The sequence below is a fragment of the Podarcis bocagei genome, assembly GCF_964188305.1.
Source record: "Podarcis bocagei genome assembly, chromosome: 6".
In the NCBI taxonomy this organism is placed as follows: Eukaryota; Metazoa; Chordata; class Lepidosauria; order Squamata; family Lacertidae; genus Podarcis; species Podarcis bocagei.
In genome coordinates this window covers 91,869,372-91,888,865 of record NC_138130.1, presented here as the reverse complement: position 1 = coordinate 91,888,865, position 19,494 = coordinate 91,869,372, and the positions used below count along the sequence as shown (strand labels likewise).

The 19,494-nt window shown below is 45.6% G+C and overlaps 1 protein-coding gene across 3 annotated transcripts in view; it reads right to left on the bottom strand.

Moving 5' to 3' along the window:
- Positions 1-789: 789 nt before the first annotated feature.
- SLC36A4 (solute carrier family 36 member 4) overlaps positions 790-19,494 on the bottom strand; it is a 104,634-nt gene continuing 85,929 nt past the window's right edge. For 2 of the 3 annotated variants that reach the window (XM_081197403.1, XM_081197404.1), the window contains exon 11: positions 3,397-7,532. In XM_081197403.1, coding sequence (XP_081053529.1) covers positions 7,210-7,532 — 323 coding nt within the window. In that variant the 3' untranslated portion in view covers positions 3,397-7,209. Of the gene's footprint in view, positions 917-3,396; positions 7,533-19,494 lie in introns of those variants that run through there. The other variant, XM_081197405.1, reaches the window with a different exon arrangement.

Genomic DNA, 19,494 nt, shown 5'->3' with positions numbered 1-19,494 from the left:
AGAAGTCTCCTTCTGAGCTCATACAAAACAAAAAACAAATGCCGCCCTCAGGAACATAATGAATGCATTTCTAGAGCTTAAAACTGCAAAATAAATCAAAATTTGAAAAATCTCATCTCCAGGTAATACGTGTACCCTTTGCAAAACGATTAGTTTAAGCTCCTAATAATTTAAATATTTATGCCTGCAAGGGGAGATGGAAGATGAAGATAGGGTAATTTATGACACAATGTTTATTCTTCACTAATATAAAAACCAGGAAGAAAGAAAGCAAACCACTTACAACTAACAGGCAATAGACTTACTTGTTTTCATCCACTAATTCCTTGTTGCCCTGAAGCTCTTGAGATCCATTTTGCATTTAGCTGATAATGCACGCCTTACATAAATGGGCAACAAGCGACGTGAGGTAATCTTGTGTGGAAACCTGCCCCCCTCCCCCCCACACATTTCTCAAATGTTTTCTTCCCGGTGGAAGAGGCTCCTGTTTTTCTGCCTCCTTAGCAAGGTGTCTTATAATGTCTTTATAACATGGGTGGGAAGCTTCAGGTCCGGGGGCCAATTGCATCTCTGTCTGGCCCTTGGGACACTCTAGAGCAGCCTTTCCTCAACCTGTGGGTCCCCAGATGTTGTTGAACTACAACTCCCATCACCCCTAGCTAGCAAGGCCAGAGCTCAGGGATGATGGGAGTTGTAGTCCAACAACATCTGGGGACTCACAGGTTGAGAACCACTGCTCTAGAGGCTACATCTCCTTCCTCTCTCCTCAGGTTCCACTCCTCACCAGTCGTCCTGCGTCTCTGTGTGTCCTGTTGCCTGGCTGGAGTGAGTCCTCAAACTCAGATGATGACTCCTTCTCACCTGGATGGAGGATGGAGATGGGTGTGTGAGCGTGGGTGGAAACTCCTCTTCTGTGCTGCAGAGAACGACAGCAGAATGTTCCGGAAACAATCCGGTTAACTCAGGAGCAAAGCGACAAAAATTGGGGGAGCCATACCAGCATCCAGTTCTTTCCTGCTCTTTTCATGCAGGAATTGTGAGGTAATAGAAGCTTTGGAAAGGTTTGGGGAGCAGCAATGTTGTTCAGCGACGTCCGATGTTGTGCTGCACCGCACAACACCGGTGTGGACAAAATGTGGCATGGCATGGCAGTGGATCGGTCAAACAGCCAGTATTTTCTAATGAAACAAGTTATTGCAGTGCAAAAGAAATGTTAGGAAATGGGACAGAAGCTAACGAAATTCTCCGCATGTCTGAACTAAGTCTCTTCTCCTACAGAAAGCAAGGAGAGGGTTGCCATGGTCCGAGTGAGGGAAAGGGGCCATGTACCAGTCGTCCAGTTTATAGTTTGATAACCTAAAACAAGTTTGTTTCTCTCCCCACTCCAATAAAAAATATGACAAAATGGATGGAACGTAACAGTGTGGTTGGAGGAAGCTGGCATCAAAACATCTCTCTTGCAAAAAGGAACAAAGAGCCTTTGGAAGGGAAAAGACAAGGCCATGTCGCTGGAGAAACCAAGAGGCTCCAGAGGCGTTAGTAATAGCAGCAGCTTGTTCTATCTGCATGTTTCTGCTGTGCTCACACAGTGTTACTTCCCCAGAGCAGCCAATAACCACCAGGGAGTATCAGCAGCCAGGCAGCACTATGTCCTGAGGATTCCTTCCCTCCTGTGTACACAATTTCCAGAACAAGGCAGCTTTTTGGCAGTTGTTATTTGCCATGCTGTTTCAGTGTCAGAAGCTGCTCGTCTCTACCTCAGAACAGTGAGGAGTTTTGTCTTAAGGTGAAAAAACAGGGATGCTATTGGTGTAGCTGTAGCACCTTTAGTGGGCCCGAACCACTTCCCTCTGACAGTTTCCTCCACCCGGGTGACCTCCTTTAGCTCAAGACAACAAGCAGATACACAGCACACATCGAAAGCACACCAAACAGGCATGTAAAGGACATGGCCTCAAAGAATTCTGGGAGTTGTAGGACCCCCCCCTCACAGAGCAGCAATTTCCAGCATCTTTCACAAACCAGAGTTCCATAGTTGGGGAAGGCTGGTCTGACTTAAGCTGTAACTTTTGCATGTTGTACAGCGGACGCTCGGGTTGCAAACGTGATCCGTGCGGGAGGCACATTCGCAACCTGCAGTGCCGCTTCTGCGCATGCGCAATCACCGAAACCCGGAAGTAACCCGTTCTGGTACTTCCAGGTTCAGCGCAGTGCACAACCCGAAAATATGCAACCTGAAGTGTCTGTAATCCGGGGTATGACTGTATTCATTTAATTCTTCTAGAGCCCCTCAGGTATTACCTTAAGAGCAAAAGAGTTGCCAATGTGTGTGTGTGTGTGTTTTAAAGGCATTTTATAATAGAGTTTTGACATCGCAGTGGATGTGGTTGAGATTGCAGAATGTTTGCTGCTCGCTTTCCAGCAATATTTACCATCTGGCAAGGCGATTATGGACAGGATGGAAGAGAAATTGCGCAAGGGCTATAGACAGAACACACCACTATTTGAAGGCTCTGAACAGATTCAAGTTACCAGAAAGGACATTCCAACTAAACATCAGGAAGAACTTTCTGGTGGCAAAAGCTGTTCTGACAGTGGAGCAGACTCTCTCGGAAGGTGAGAGGCTTTGAAGCAGAGGCTGGGTGTCCATCTGTCGTGGATGCTTTAGTTGAGATTCCTGCATTGCAGGCGGTTGGACTAGATGACCCAACTCTACAATTCTATGGTTCTAAGGTGTCTGCAAATGGCAACCTTGCTTGCCTCAAAATATTGGTCGTCAAATGACAGGCCAGTCCTACAGCTGAAAAGCTACCCTAAAATATACTTGTTGCTTACTTTGAAGGCCTATACTGTCTTCCAATCAAATGACTCCAAAGGCAGCTTACAACCAACAGGTAATCTCTCTCTCTCTCATTCATTCACAAATAGTCCTTAGTCCTCTGAATGACGGAGGAACCCAGAACATGTCACCCTTTGGGTCTGGAGCTGTGTGTCCTTTCAGGCAGGGAAGAGGGAAGCGAACTCCCAGCGGCTGCTTCTCTTCTTCGGCCAATGGATGTCGCCTTACCACAATAGTCTTCCTGGGGGGACAGGGGTGCAACCGCACAGGAAGCTAACTTCACACAATGAGTCAGACCACTGGCTGTTCTACATCAAAATGATGTCCACTCTTGATGGCCAACAGTTCTCCCAAGATTTCAGAAAAGGGATTTCCCAGTCCTGTAGTTGGGAGATGGTGGGGACTGAGCCTACGACCATCAACCCAAGCCTCTGCCACCAGCCAGACTGCCTCTCCCAGTAGACCTTTGTCCCTTGACTGGCGGTGGAGGCCAGAGCATGCATCCCTTCCCCATTGCACCCTGAAGGTCCATCATGAAAGAAAAGGAAAGCAGATAATTGTGTTTCCATTTTTATTTGATACAGGCAAAGTAGGGCTACCGAACACATAAACTCACAGCCCTCTGGCCCAGCATCTGTGAATAAGCTACATTAAAACTGCTCAGAATATAGCCCACTTAAATATAAATTCCCATACGGCATATAAACATAATTCAATTGTATTCAATGCTTTGCGAACATAAAAAAACACACACCATTTATCTTACTTGAGGATGATTATTTCTGTTCCCATCTTTAAATACATGTCAGAGTCAAGTTCTACAGTCATTCATTAGTGCCATCTGCCTTCATCTAAGCATCTCAACTCGTTTGCAACATCTTTTTTAAAAAATTACTACATCACTATCTTATTTTAAAAAGAAGATTTTTGCTACATTTAAAGATCTTTGGCAAGTATTCCCCGGAACTTTTATTTTGTACATGCCAGCTGCTCTGGTTTCAATGTCTTTAGACCAGCTGAAGCCCAAGACACAACGCTAGAATACAAGAGTAGTGCCATCGACACAAGAGGCAATACACCTGTGCAAAATCTGCTGTGAATCAGCAAACACCAGAAGTAGCCAGGTCCTACACAGTAGGAAAATACACTGAAAAATACACAGTGCGAACGCTTTAAATATTCACACATACAGAACGAACTCCCAGGCGCCGCGCGGTTTCCAGTTAAGCCGCATCTGTCGGCATGTTCAAATACGCTAGGCGGAAATTAAGGAGTCCTTCACACTCAGGTGGTGCCCAGGAAAGCAAGCCTGACCAGCTGGCCAAGTGAGGGGAACAACCAGATGAGAAAGCATTGAAGCTTTGCTGGTAGAGTGGAGAGTCTGCCACACGCTTTTGCCAAGGTGGTCGGCATGGAATCCTTGCAAGAGACAGGAACTAAATGCTCCCGATGCCCTGGATTTTGGAAGAGGAAGTCTATTTTACAGCGGCAGGTGCTGGGGATGCTCAGAGCTTGAGGATTCTGCCCCCAGCCCTGTTTACAAAAGGCACTTGTGGACTTACCAAACATGACTTTGGACGGAACGGCCTCTCAGGCTCGCCATCCAGGTTGTGTGGGCCAAAGACTCCTGCCAGGCAAGCATTAAGGGCTCAGTTCTTTCAGTGCATTTGGAGCAGGCTTTGCGCAGTCGTCTCCAAGTGGGATTTATGGGGCAGGGAACAGATAAGCCAAGTGGATCTGGCAGCTTTATATCCCCTGAAGGCACACAGAGGATTGCCAGAACCACGGGAGCGGGGGGGGGGGGGAGAGAGAGAGATTAAACTTCGCTAGAGTTCTCAATCTGTTTTTAAAGTCTCTGCACAGCAGGGGTAGCCAACAGGGTGCGCTTCAGATGTTACATCCCACCCCACATCTCCCCTGGCCATTGGCCACTCAGGCTGGGCCTGATGGGAGTTATAGTCCGGCAATATCAAGAATGCACCATGTGAACAGATGCAGAGTAGTCAAGCCGAGGGCTGAAGTGAAGGAAAAGGCAGCCAACCTGAGGTTCTGAACATTAATCTGCTGTGTTCGGGGTGGAAAAGAGAAAAGGTCGGATTTCGGGATCAAAGCAGGGGGGAGCGTGGATCTCTCCCCATATGCAGCTTAGCTGCCAGCAGCAGCCCTAGATGCAGAGCACCTGGGGAAGCAAAGTGATGCTTTTGCTCATGGCGGGCATTCTACCAGCTCCGTAGGCTTTTTTCCGGGACTGCAGATCTAGGATTAAAGAAGCACACAGATCTAGTGGCAACATGCATTTTCACCAACTCAGTCCAAAGCGGTTGCTTTGCAAAGCCGGGTTTTTGAACCATCATGCGTAGGGGCGTCTAGCCTCCAGGTATCTTTTGCAAACAGCCCGGGGGAAGAGGCAGGGAAGAACAGTCGAAAGCGTTGATGCTTTATGTTTTTATCATGCAGTGCAGGGTTTCTCAAAACTGGGTCTCCAGCTGTTTTCAGACTACCGTTCCCATCATCCCTGACCACTGGTCCCTGCTAGCTAGGGATGATGGGAGTTGTAGTCAAAAAAACAGCTAGAGACCCAAGTTTGGGAAACTCTGGTGTAGTGGTATCCATGGAAAGAACAACATTAGTGCTGCTGTTAACTGTTGCATAGGCTTTTTTCATTAAAAGAGTGCAGGACACGACTACAGTTTTAAATGCAATTCAACACACACACACACACACACACACACAGAGAGAGAGAGAGAGAGAGAGAGAGAGAGAGAGAGAGAGAGAGAGAGAGGCGCAGAGATCCTGGACAGGAGTTGAAGCAGAATGACTCCAGAAGCCCCACTCTGTGGCATGTAGTGTTAGCACTCAATTCATACACACAGAATTCACACTCTCCCCCAGTTTTAGGAGGGGAAAGGATCGCATGAATCAGGCCTACCTTCAGGTGGGAGAAGGTGGCACAGATCCTGGGGGCCAGGATAAGACCCCTAGCTGGATTTAGGTGTGATCTGGCTTTTTATGAAGTAAGGGGTTCCATCTCAGCTGCTGATGAAGAGAAGTTAAAGGGGCCTGTAATGCAGAACACACACACCCCCAACGTCATTTGAACAGGGCAAAAATCTAGCCTGTGTCCTTCTGGGCAAGCTTCACTGAAATTAAAAGCGATCTGCACACCGTCATTTCCATGGGAGCTTACACAAAAGGAACTTCCTAAAGTATGGAGAAGAACACCATACTGGCTGCACCCTTTAAGAAGATTACAACAAAGGAGAGATATTAGGAAGAACGAGTGCAGCCCCAAGTTAAGAGCCCTTTGACATCTGAAGTCCAAGTAGTTTCAACATGGTTCAAAACTCTAGACTCCTTTCAATTACGCCCAAGGCATTTACATACAATCGAAATTTGATTCCTAAAAGCAGAAGTGGGTGGGAACCTCATGAACTCCACGCAGCATGTTACGTTACTGTTGTTTTTTGCTTAAAGTAGAATACTGGAGAAATATCTCCTTTGCAATGTACACCGCTCAAGTACAAAATAGAGGAATTGCTCTATAGTGTTAGGAATAAAATAGAAAAATATACAGGAGCTTGCAAGTTTGTAGAGTCAAAATCAAGTTACGACGGAGAGAGAGAGAGAGAGAGAGAAAACCATTTAAAACAAGCTTGCATGGGTACTCATAATCGTGGTTCTGCTCCACAAAAAATAACTAAGCAGACATTGCACATGCAAAATCTCATCGCGGCAGAGGTTATTTTTGTTGTTTTGCGTAAACAGGTTTTAATATCCTCATCGCTGCAATCGAAGACACAATTTTGACACATTTGGTCTCTCTTTACCGCGTGCCATGGAACCTGTTCATTTAGTTACACTTCATTTCATGGGCAGTGACCCGCAAGGGGAAGGAAACTGCAGCTCAAAACCTGGCCCCTGGTGGAGCAGAATCTACTGAGTGGTGCCTGTGGCTAAGCCCCATAACCAACCTAACACAATCCACATTTTAAAAGCACATCTGTATTCTCTCAACTGCTGTGGGGCTTGCGACGGAGGAGATCTTAGACAGGCAGATTGTGGCCAAACAAGACATGAACAGGAAAGTCGTTGGTTTGTATCGGCCAAACATGGTGTCAGAATAGTGTTTTGCTCTCTGGTCCCATTTGCAAATAAATATGTGGAAAGCCATAATGCTTTGAAACAGTACTCTTCACGAGGTCATATGGGAAAGGAAGGAATGCAAAGACCTTGGGCCCGAACAACTTGAATGTTGGAACAGGAGTGGCTTTAGGTTCTCAGAAATGCACTTGACAGGCTCCCATCTCTAAACCTTCCCATTCAGAATTTTTGGTTCTCAAAGAAGTCCAGAACAAGGAGCTCTGGAAAGTTCATACTTTTCCAAGGTTAACCGGCGTTCCGGCCAAGTGCGAAACATTGAAAGAGCCCAGAGACGGCTCTGTAGTGTTGAGAGACAAGAAAGAAGCTGGATAAACTATCTCTTTCATGGCCACGTACGTTCCGGTTACGAAGCCAATCACGCCCATGGAGGCAATGCAGACGTCTTTCAAAAGCATCCACAGACTTTGCTTCTCCTTGTAAAACGTGAGGATTTCGACCAGCGGTGGCAGGATCAAGGCTAGTGTGCTGCTGCTGATGGCTCCGACGAGAGAGATGACGATGTCCAGGCGAGGGACTGAAACAGCCAGAATGCCTAAGAAGAGAAGAATGGGAGAGAGAGGCATGTTATTTTCAACTTTAAGGTATCTGGCGCAAGGATGGAAGAATGAGGAAATCCCGACGAAAGAGAAATTGATGAACTACGCAGAAATGGCTAAATTGACATACAAGCTGAGAGATAAGGACAACTGTGACTTTAAGGAAGAATGGGAACTTTTCACACATTACTTAAAAAGACAACAACATGAATTGGACTCCTTGGCAGGTTTTGAATAAGCATACACAAATCTATTGATTGTTAATGTAGTAGATAGATAATATAAGGAGTTATACAATTTTACAGTGTGCAGAGAACAATATGAGTTGAGAAATCAGAAAGAGGAGCTGAGGGGGGAGGGTTTGATGGGAAATGGGGGGGAAATGATGAATATGAGATGTTTTGATATGTTGAAATTGTTAATATTTTTTAAATAAAATAAAATAAGGTATCTACATGAAACAGAAGTGAACAAGTTGAAGCTCTCAGAGCTGAAGGATTCTGGGGGGTCTGAGAAAGCAGAGCCGATTCACTGCCAATAGCCTTAGGATGGATGAACCTGTCAATTTTGCTTTCTTTCTGTTTCTTGTTTTCTCATTGTAGGGTTCCATTGACCATATTTCCACATCAGTTTGCAAAATAAAAATTAAAATCCTCATGAGAATTCGCCAACATTTCCCCTAACACTTCAGCAACGGATTTTGCCTGCTGCATGCATCTTTTCTACTAAATCTTCTCTAGCAAAATGCACATTGTATCTTGGTTACATCAATGCATGTATTTTTGTGCATATTCTTGGGCTGCGGAACTGCACCGCAAAATTTGGAGAACCACGAATTCTGAAGGACACCTAAAGTTTTGGTTCTCCTCGCATTGTTTCCAGCAGTATGAATTAGGTCGACTTTGCATTAAAATGCCAACTAAATTTAATTACTTCGTCATCCCTACCACCGGACGGCCAGCAGACAGCTGCTTTCCACAGAAGGATACAGGTCAAATGGGACCATTCCACAGAAATGTGCAAGACTTGATGTTAGAAGGAAAAGTCTCCTGACTCAGTTGTTGTGGGGAAACAGATCTGGGCATTATCGGCGTATTGTAAGTGCCTCTGCTATGGAGGTGAGAGGAGATCACAGAAATGTTTATTTCTCTCTGCTTTGTGGAAGAGACAGACAAACAGACTAAATGGCCTTTGGGTGGTTCGATGGAGGGTGGAATTCTGTTGCTTCAGTTCAAAAGAAACACCAGTCCAAGTGTGTTAAGCCTGAAGCCGTATTTAAGTCTACAAATTATACCCCACAGGAATGTGGTAAACACGCCAATATATTATGTACTTAAATTTTAGATAAATTCCACTTTATCCCAGATGTTTGAGGTGCGGAGTGTAGAGATGCAAAACCAAGACAGAATCCCACCAACAATAGCAAATCCAGGGCATGCCATGTATCCCAGGTGCACAACATTTAAAATCCCAGCTATATCATCCCCACCTCTGGGTAACAAATTTGACAAGCAATATTTGATAAACTGTTCCCAAGTCTCTTACCCTTCTCTGCTGGGAGGGGAAAAAAGATTATCAGCATCAGCATTTTTTGTACTCTCATAATTCAGATGTCTGTATAGCATGAAAATTATACAAATTGCCCCAGCAGGTGAACATCAGTTATAAAGTAATCTCAGCCTCTTTTAATTGGGCGTGAAATCCAGGTTGTTCTATAAAATGAGAAAATTCATCACAAAGTGCACTTTGCTAGCACATTTTTAATTCCGTTCTCCCTTCACGGAGTTTAGGGGCAATGTGCAGGGATCTCTCCAGCAACTCATTTCTCATGACAACCCTATGGGGTATAGCAGCAACTGGAGCAAGGTCACCTAGCAAGCTTAAATGGGGGGTGGGGGTTGAAACTGAATCCAGACCTTCCCTGTTCCAGACCTTCAGATACACCGGTTCGCACCTTTCGGTGCAATGTGACTTGCAAAGCAAACCGATTTTTGTGCAGCAGAATCATTGCAGCTGGTTTGTAATCTGCAGCAACGGGTGCAAGCTCTGCATAATGACCCATCTGTCGGAATCTCCGTTCGGCCGAGCTGATAAAGCTCATCTTCTAGAATCGCCCTTCGTGATAAGGCTCCAGGCACATGCCCCATTCAGCAGAGTTTCCAGCACAGGGAAGAGACAAGAAGGTATGAGCTGCATGCTAGGTTTTATTACTAAGCTACGCAGACAGAAAGATATGCATCCTCTCTCTGTGAGAGCAGAAAGCAACTGAAACAAAGGAAAAGGAAACCAGTACGTCACATCCGTCTCCAGTCTCCCGTGAGACTTCCAACAGCCTGTAATGTCTCTGGAATGTAAACAGAGTCTTGTGACTCCAAAACACTGCACAGTGGCAAACAGAAACTAACACCACCTGCAGCCGATATTACTATGCAGAAGCCTTGAGACTCAATACATATATTTGGGGAGGGAGAAGGGAAAGAATGGACGCCAGTCAAACAGAGGGCAAGCACTAGGAATTTATGAATTTATTAGTGAAACCGTTATACACAGCGTCTTCCGAGCCCAATAGCCCCTCCAGGGCAACTTAACAATTATAACTGTTGCAATAAATTTAATTAAATCTGAGAGCACCAAACAATTTTTACAAACTACGGAGTTGTTTTTTTCGCCACAACAGACTAACAGCGCTAGAATCCCCTCTAAAAATTTATCAAGAGAACACACTGCAGTTTTCCTAAATACACCATCAGAATCAGAAGGCTGTTGCCAAATAATTTCCTGGGTTCATCTGAATAAATGTGGCCTCCCTGCTCAGGACCTGCTCAATCTCACAGGTCCCTTAGTTTTATCAGGAGCAAAGGCAGCAATGATGGGAAAAATCTGGCGGCCTTTGGACTTCTAAGCCCTTCTTAAGGAGATGTCTCAGGTTCTAGACCTGGCAGTGCTATGGTCTAGATCTGTGTTTCTCAACTTTGGATCCCCAGCTGTTGTTGGACTACAACTCCCATCATCCCTAGCTAGCAGGACCAGTGGTCGGAGACGATGGGAGTTGTAGTCCAACAGTATATGGGGACCCAAGGTTGGGAATCGCTGCTCTAGATAGCTTTCCCTCAGACATCTCTCTCTCCCTGACCTCAGACTCAAGTCACACTTGAAAACACAGAGGGTTTGGAAACACGGGGGCAGTAAGGCTTCACTTCTGTGGGAAAAACAGGAGCAGCCATCAAGCAAGCGCTGAACCAGCATTATTACAAGCCACTTTTAAAAAGGAAGGACTTAATTAACTGCAGAAGTAATTACATAAACAAGTTTAATATAATTAATTAGAGTAGGGACCTGCTAATCCCAGTAGGACTGCAGAATGAGGCCAGAGATGACTCTCCTCTGCCGTTACACTGCTAACTGGAAATGGCGCGTTGCTGTTTCACAATTCGGAGACGCCATGTTTGCGAGCGACAGGACCAGAAATCTGCAACAGGGAGCCCTCCCATCTGCCATAGATATTTTCTTCTGTGGTCTCTGCCCAGCTGGAAAGAGGTGCACCATTAACCGCCCTCAGACCCTCTGGACTAAGAGCTTGACTTCCCGAACTGGCTGCCTTTTCAGAGCGCTGGCAGCAGCTGTGAGAAACCTATTTCTCTCGTCTCTCTCACGCCCTGACCTCAATTGGGGCCTGGGCCAAGCCCAGTGGATCTCCCACAGCCCCTCTCTACCTGAGTCTAATGGTGAGACAGGAAGATATGGGAGGGGGGGAGACAGAACAACTTTACCCACCCTAGATCTCTCCAGGCATTGGACTGCAACTCCCAGAAGCCCCAATCGGAACAGTCAACAGTCAAGGATGATGGGAGTTGGAGTCCAACAATGTTGGGAGGGTACCACACTAGGGAAGACTGAAATCAAGCGTTCCTGTCCCCATTAACTGCCCTTCCCCTCCTCAGCAGTAGCATTTCCCAGCCTTCTCTGCTTGGTCAGAGACAATATCGCTGCTCTTCTCAGTCAGGCCTGTAACTGCTGCCTGAGGCGGTGCAGTTTCAGTCTGTTGTGTGAAGGCAAGTGTGTGAAATTTGGGCGACGAGAGCCACCTTTGGGTCTGGCCTGGCGCCACCTTGAGACCAGACTTCTCTGCTGCCAAGAGCTGCCAAGCGTTATGGCTGACACATGATTCAGGAGTGTCACCCTGATCAGGGCGCACAGGAAAGATCAAGCAAAGAATAGAAGCAGTAAGATGATAGCGTTAGGAGGGCAGCCATAACACACCCTTAATAAGATTTGCATTAAGGCTCTCTTGCTGGCAACACTATTTTAAAGGGCCTCTGTGACAGTCTGTTTCTGCACAACAGATGTCATCCAAGACTAAAATTCTGTTAAGATGTCATCTGTATGAATAGGTGTTCTGCAGCTAGGGCACAGAGCATCTGTGAAGAGAACTGAAGGACAGGACAAAATTATGTTGAATCTTCTCACCCACCCTTGCCTCCTGCCAACCTCAGATGCTGCTCCAATGCAGAGTGCAATTTCTTTGCCTCACTAGTATTCACAAAATGAAGGCCAGAATTAATGCAACGACTCCAGCAAACATGAAAGACATGTCCGAGAGCTCACCGTCCCCTTTCTTCCATCATATCCTAAGACCAAACCAGCATACGCATTTTAAGTAAGTTCCCATTCTTTAGAGACTCCTGCTTTGACCATGGCAAATGTTAAGACCTCGTCTCTTAACCATGGTTAAGAGATTGGGCGTTGGCCATGGGACAGAGTAGACTATGACTCCCATCCTCAGCCCCTTCCATTTTATCTGCACATTCCTCCCTCACTTTCCTCGATGGTTTCAACCAGGGTTCAGCATTACACCTGCACGGAACTAACCATGGTTAAGCCCTCACTAGGTCCCATGACCCACATCGGGGTATGGCGGTCCTATCATTTGTGAACTGGTCTAATCACCTCCTCTGGCAAGCCATGGCACTTTGAGAATCTAGGAAGGTTCAAAGCACTTTGAGAATCTAGGAAGGTTCAGAATTTCTGTATCAACTTCTCTCTCATCACCTCCCTTCTCTCTCAACAGATGCCCAAGTGACAATGCAACCTTTGTGATGAGCCAGTGGAAAGGCTAAGTTAAGAAAGAGTCACATGGCTAAGCTCATCCAGTGTACTTCATAGCTGAGCAGGGATTTGGGTATCAGTTTTCCACATCCAAACCTGAGCTACCAATTTGGCTCTCCAACATTTTGTTGTTTAGTTGTATCCGATTCTTCGTGACCCCATGGACCAGAGCATGCCAGGCACTCCTGTCTTCCACTGCCTCCTGCAGTTTGGTCAAACTCATGCTGGTCGCTTCGAGAAGACTGTGCAACCATCTCATCCTCTGTTGTCCCCTTCTCCTTGTGCCCCCCATCTTTCCCAACATCAGGGTCTTTTCCAGGGAGTCTTCTCTTCTCAGGAGGTGGCCAAAGTACTGGAGCCTTATCAGTTTTCCACACCCAAACCTGAGCTACCAATTTGGCTCTCCAACATAACACACTGGATATAAATGAAATAAACACCACACTTTGGAGGAGAAATGCCGCTAGGTACTGCTTGGTTTACAAACACTTCAGAATCCCCGCTTGAAAGAAAGCAAGGCTTTAAAAATGAACCAGGGACTTGTTAGCCTCAAGGATGCAGTAAGAATATGGCTAGGTTTGCTAATCACTCCCATCTTCTGAACACCCCTGTTCTGTGTTTTTGTGCCTTCACTTGCAGAGATCCCGTTAGTGAAGAGGAGTCCCCCCACACTTCTTGAAATTCCCAGATGTTATTTAAACAGCCGAAGGCAGAGGCAATCTGGCCTGCAGTTCCACTTGCTCATAAAGCATGATTGCAAATGAACGAAGCAAGAAGAAACTCTGCAATTCGGGTTTTAACAAGTTCATGACCTGGTGGTTTGATAAAGAAACACAGCTGCAATATGGAGCAGTAGCAACTTAAACAAAGATTTTCTGAGAACGCATTGAATCAATATAGAATTTAGGATAGTGTGGGGATTTTGTGTCGTGTTTTCATTTTGTTATTTGTTTTTTAACTGACTGGAGAGGGGACGTGGGTGGCGCTGTGGGTTAAACCACAGAGCCTAGGACTTGCTGATCAGAAGGTCAGCGGTTCGAATCCCTGTGATGGGGTGAGCTCCCGTCGCTCAGTCCCTTCTCCTGCCAACCTAGCAGTTCGAAAGCACGTCAAAGTGCAAGTAGATAAATAGGTACCGCTCCGGCTGGAAGGTAAACGGCGTTTCCATGCGCTGCTCTGGGTCGCCAGAAGCAGCTTGGTCATGCTGGCCATGACCCGGAAGCTGTAGGCCGGCTCCCTCGGCCAATAAAGCGAGATGAGCGCCGCAACCCCAGAGTCGGCCACGACTGGACCTAGTGGTTAGGGGTCCCTTTACCTTTCCTTTACACACGGAGACAGATACACATATCTGAAACCGGTTAGTTCATTTATTTATAATAAAATTTAACTCCCATTTTTCCTGCAACAAGGTCAAGGTGGCCTGCATTGCTCTCCCCATCTCCATATCATCCTCACAGCAAACTCAAGAGGTAGGTCAGTTTGAAAGTGGGTGACCCAGTGAGCTTAGCTTCATGGCTGAATGGAGATGAGTGGAGATTGGAACCCTGTTCTTCCAGGGTTCTGATCCAACACTATTGCATGGGGGTGGGGCTGCATTTTTTTTTTAAAGTGAGCAATCTGGCACAGAGGGGAACAGATGGTCTGACAGGCACCTTGGCATACCTAGAGAGTTTATCCCTGCAGCTTGACTGTACAGTCTTAATTCATGTACTGTTCAGAATCTTCAGTGTTTATTTTTGTCTTCATACTCATGCTCAAATTAAAACAGGGGATGCAGCACCATTCATGTACCGTGTTCATACAGACAATCTGAGTGAGAAACAACTCATTCAGGCTTGGAAATAGCTGCTTGCCTGCTCAGCAAGAAATAATTGCATCCAAGGTAACATATAGCATCTTAAAAAACAGAGACACCACCTTGCCGACAAAGGCCCGTATAGTTAAAGCTATGGTTTTCCCAGTAGTGATGTATGGAAGTGAGAGCTGGACCATAAAGAAGGCTGAAGAATTGATGCTTTTGAATTCTGGTGCTGGAGGAGACTCTTGAGAGTCCCACGGACTGCAAGAAGATCAAACCTCTCCATTCTGAAGGAAATCAGCCCTGAGTGCTCACTGGAAGGACAGATCGTGAAGCTGAGGCTCCAATACTTTGGCCACCTCATGAGAAGAGAAGGCTCCCTGGAAAAGACCCTGATGTTGGGAAAGATTAGGGCACAAGGAGAAGGGGACGACAGAGGACAAGATGGTTGGACAGTGTTCTCAAAGCTACCAGCATGAGTTTGACCAAACTGCGGGAGGCAGTGGAAGACAGGAGTGCCTGGCGTGCTCTGATCCATGGGGTCACGAAGTGTCGGACACGACTAAACGACTAAACAACAACAACATATAGCCAGGGAAATAAGCATCCATTGTAAGGCTGGTGCCCTGCCTCCTCACTTTCAGGTTGTCAATGTGTCATCAACGAGAAACATAGGAATGTGTAAGCAGGTGGGCTAGTCAGTTTGGTGGGTTTGCAAAACTAATTAGCTTCTGTTCTCTCTCAGACCTGTGATGAATAATTTGAGGAGTGGAGTTCTGAGAGACTAGCTCCATGAGGCAAGCCCTGTTTTTATATTCAAGTTAAAAACAAACCAAAAGCAACTGTCTTTTCTGGGTTTTGTTCCCAGAAAGAAGACCTTTCCCCAACATTATCATCAAGCGATAAAGGGAAGGCACAGTTCGCCATAACAGTACCTCTAAGACTTCTTTCCTCGTGTTCACAAATGTGCTCTTTTACATTGACAAAGCAAGCAAAAGGGTCAAGCAAAGGGAAATGATTTAAAAATGCAATACTTATCTTCCCAGTTATGTGGAAGTAGTCGCCAAGAGCGTGCAAGGCTCATAACCAATTGCTTTAGATACAACCCATTCCCCATGCATCACCAAAACATTAACTTTTCCTTTTTATTTATTTGCACCTGTCCTCAAAAGATACAGGGCAAATAACATACCATATTTTTTGCTCTATAAGACACACTTTTCCCATCCTAAAAAGTAAGGGGAAATATTTTTTTTCTTATTTTCCTCTTCCAAAACCTAGGTGCGTCTTATGGTCTGGTGCATCTTATAGAGCGAAAAATACGGTAATTCATGTAGAAACTTTTGTGGCAGTTTTCAGTGGTTCCCAGTCTGCTTCCAGGCCCGGTTCAAAGTCTTGTGCCTACCTTAAAGCCCTGCAGGCTTGAGACCCAGGTGTCACTAGGCATGCTCTCTCCCTAAACCCACCAATGAATTGTGAACACAATACATGAACTCTTAAAATCCTGACGGGGCTTCCTAATAGCCAAGGGATGAGCCTAGCCCCACGTACAGCAATGGAATACACAAAAAAGATTGTTATTATTTATTAAATGTGTATACCTCCCTATACCCATGGGTCTCAGGGTGGTTCACAAGGTAAAATCACAATATAAAAAGACAAAATACATATTAAAAAATAAAAACAAGAACAACCTAATAATCCCCTCCTCCCCAACACATTTTAAAAGGGCATTGGATGTCAAAATCAAAAATAGATGCCCGCTTAATATATACCAGTCACAGAACAGCTTTTCCTGGGGCCAAATTTGCATGCAATGGCTGGGATGTAATTGGGCACCAAGGGAAGGCACAGGGAAGTCTGTTGTTGCCTTGGCGAAGTTCCAACCTGACCTGGAAGCTTTTATTGTTCTTCCAGGTCAAGGGGAGCCAATGGCTGGCCCGGGCAGGCAGAGACATTCCAGAACCTAGGGACACTTAAGCCCCTAGGAAACCATTTATTGTGTAGCCCCGGTAGCTCACCATGTTAGGTACTAGGCTATGAATCAGATGGTTGCTGGTTCTACTCCCGGGAGATCCTGACACTGAACTTCCGGATGGCAGGCTTTTGAAATTTGAATTTTCTTTTAAGAGCAGCATTCATATAGCTAGCTGTTCTTTCAGAAAGCCTTGAATGCAGAATTAACCTGAACTTCCATGGATATAGAAGTATGGGCGCAGCCTCTCCCAGGCAGGAGATGAAGGCTCCCCTTGCCTGGGAGAGGCTGCAGGTGGCTATCCCATAAGTCAGGACAGCCAGCGGGATCGCTGCGCTGCGATCCCAATAGCTGTCCTGGCTTCTGGGATTCAGAATTTTTTTTTTCTTGTTTTCCTCTTCCAAAACCTAGGTGCGTCTTATGGTCTGGTGCATCTTATAGAGCGAAAAATATGGTATTTCTTATCTGTTGCTTAAAGCAAATTACCACAATTCATTACAAAACGTTACCACTGGGCATTGAAACTAGAACCAAGGCTGGAATAAATAATCAAGCCAACTGTGGCCAAAATGAAAATCAAACACAACCTTAGCTAAATAAAATGGGAGCAGATTTCAAAAAGTTTCATTGACCTGATTTTTGTTACCCCAAAATGTGCAAAGTAACTAATAACAAAGGGCGTTTATCTCCTGATAAGACCAAACTCTCAAGAAAGGACAAATCAGAAGTCCCTTACCTTGCACATCAAACTACAGTGGTGCCCCGCAAGACGAATGCCTCGCAAGACGGAAAACTCGCTAGACGAAAGAGTTTTCCGTTTTGGAGGTGCTTCGCAAAACGAATCTCCTATGGGCTTGCTTCGCAAGACGAAAATGTCTTGCGAGTTCCTGCGGGTTCCCCCCCCTTTTTCTAAACCGCTAAGCTGCTTATCAGCTGATCCGATAAGCCGATAAGCCGCTAAAAGCCGCTAATAGAGCTAAAAGCCGCTAATAGAGCTAAAAGCCGCTAATAGAGCTAAAAGCCGCTAATAGCGCTAATCCGCTAATGGGCTTGCTTCGCAAGACGAAAAAACCGCTAGACGAAGAGAATCACAGAACGGATTCTTTTCGTCTTGCGAGGCACCACTGTACCTTGAACTACCTTGCACAGAACTACAGCGTTAAGTACAGAACTACTTTGCTGGATTATATCAGTGCTCAAGCATCTAGTCCAGCATTTGGTTTCCCAACAACCAAGCAGGGCATGCAGTCAACAGCTCTGCCTACACTGCAATATCTACTCCTCTGAAGAAAAAGATTCCATTTAGACAGAACAGAAGAGGATGCGAGTTCTGCACAGGTGCAGCTGTTTACGTTGCAAAGGAAAGGCATTCTTCCCATCCTTCAAATGTACCGCCTTTACTTCAGGCAGAGCCCCAACACTGAAAATATGTCAGGGGCAGGAACTGGATCCAGCCGGGGGGACCATTCCTTATCTCCCCCATCTCTGTGGGAAAATCTGGCATATGGTCAATCACTTGACATGACAATGGTACATTTTTGCACTGAGTTTTACAACAGGAGAAAGCAAACATGTTCCATCCTCAGTGGCACGGCTTTTTAGATACAATGGTACCTTGGGTTACAGACACTTCAGGTTACAGACGCTTCAGGTTACATATGCTTCAGGTTACAGACGCTTCAGGTTACAGACTCCGCTATCCCAGAAATAGTACCTCAGGTTAAGAACTTTGCTTCAGGATGAGAACAGAAATCGCATGGCGGCGGGAGGCCCCATTAGCTAAAGTGGTACCTCAGGTTAAGAACAGTTTCAGCTTAAGAAAGGACCTCCAGAACGAATTAGGTTCTTAACCTGAGGTACCTGAAGATGGCTATGAGATTTTCCTCTCCTCTTATCCAGGCCAAACATACCCAACTCCCTCAACTGTTCCTCATCAGGCTTGGTTTCCAGACCCATGATCAACTTGGCTGCCCGTCAACATCCTTCTTAAACTGTGGTGCCCAGAACTGGACACAGTATTCCAGGTGGGGTCTGAGCAAGGTGTCAGGTATAGAGCAGGTGCGTGTGGCTTGGTCAAAATGGCCTCATAGGCCGAGTTCTTGGTAAGCTAGTTGAGCATTGTTAGGCCTGTGGGGCCAGAGCATAGCTGTCAACTTTTCCCTTTTCTTGCGAGGAATCCTATTCGGAATAAGGGAATTTCCCTTAAAAAAAGGGAAACGTTGACAGCTGTGGGCCAGAGGCTCCCCCACCCAGGAAGCTGAGTTTCATAACTTGTCTTCAGAACAACATTCAGCATCCAAGCCCAGGATGAAAAAAGGAGGAGGAGGAGGAGAAGCCACCCACATAATCTATATTCTCTTTCAAGATTACAGCATCTTTGTTAGATGTCCTTCAAAGGGAGTAAATGAATTCAATCTGCTCAACTTTTAAATATTCAGTACTATACATTTATTCCATAAGTACTGTTCGTGTGGGGGAAGAGTGACAGTGAAAAACACCTCCAGCAGGAGTTATAATTACCATCATTTATCCCTTAGGCTTCTTACATTATCATTTCATAACCAAAAATTTTACATCTCTTCCTATTAGGGGTAATTAAAAAGAAGCCAATAACAGGAGAACAGGAGATTATTATTTTTTTAAAAAGTCTTCTACCCAGTTCTCTCACTAGCAGAAGATTATTATAAGAGTAGCCAGAAAAGTGATGTTGATAGTTGTGGATAATTTATTTTCTCTAATTGCCACCTTAGGAGTAATGTGTATTTAACAAGATAAGAAGATTTTTTTTAAGAGTTCCAAAACATGAAGGACTTCTCTGGGAGCCTCTGGCAAGAAACGCCCCCCCCCCCAACTCATTAATACTCAATTAACCTTCAACTCTCTTCGCTGTCACTCGGAGGAGTCCATTAAAAAGTGGGGAACACAACTACGCCAGCATGCGGCCTCTTGGGGCATTCTGTCGGAAAACCGGCACGCCGTGATTTATGACGGATTAAAACACTGCTTCCTTACACCTGTTTGAGAACAAACAGGCAAATGGATATGTATTTGTTCTTAAGGGTCGGTGCCAGTTCCACGT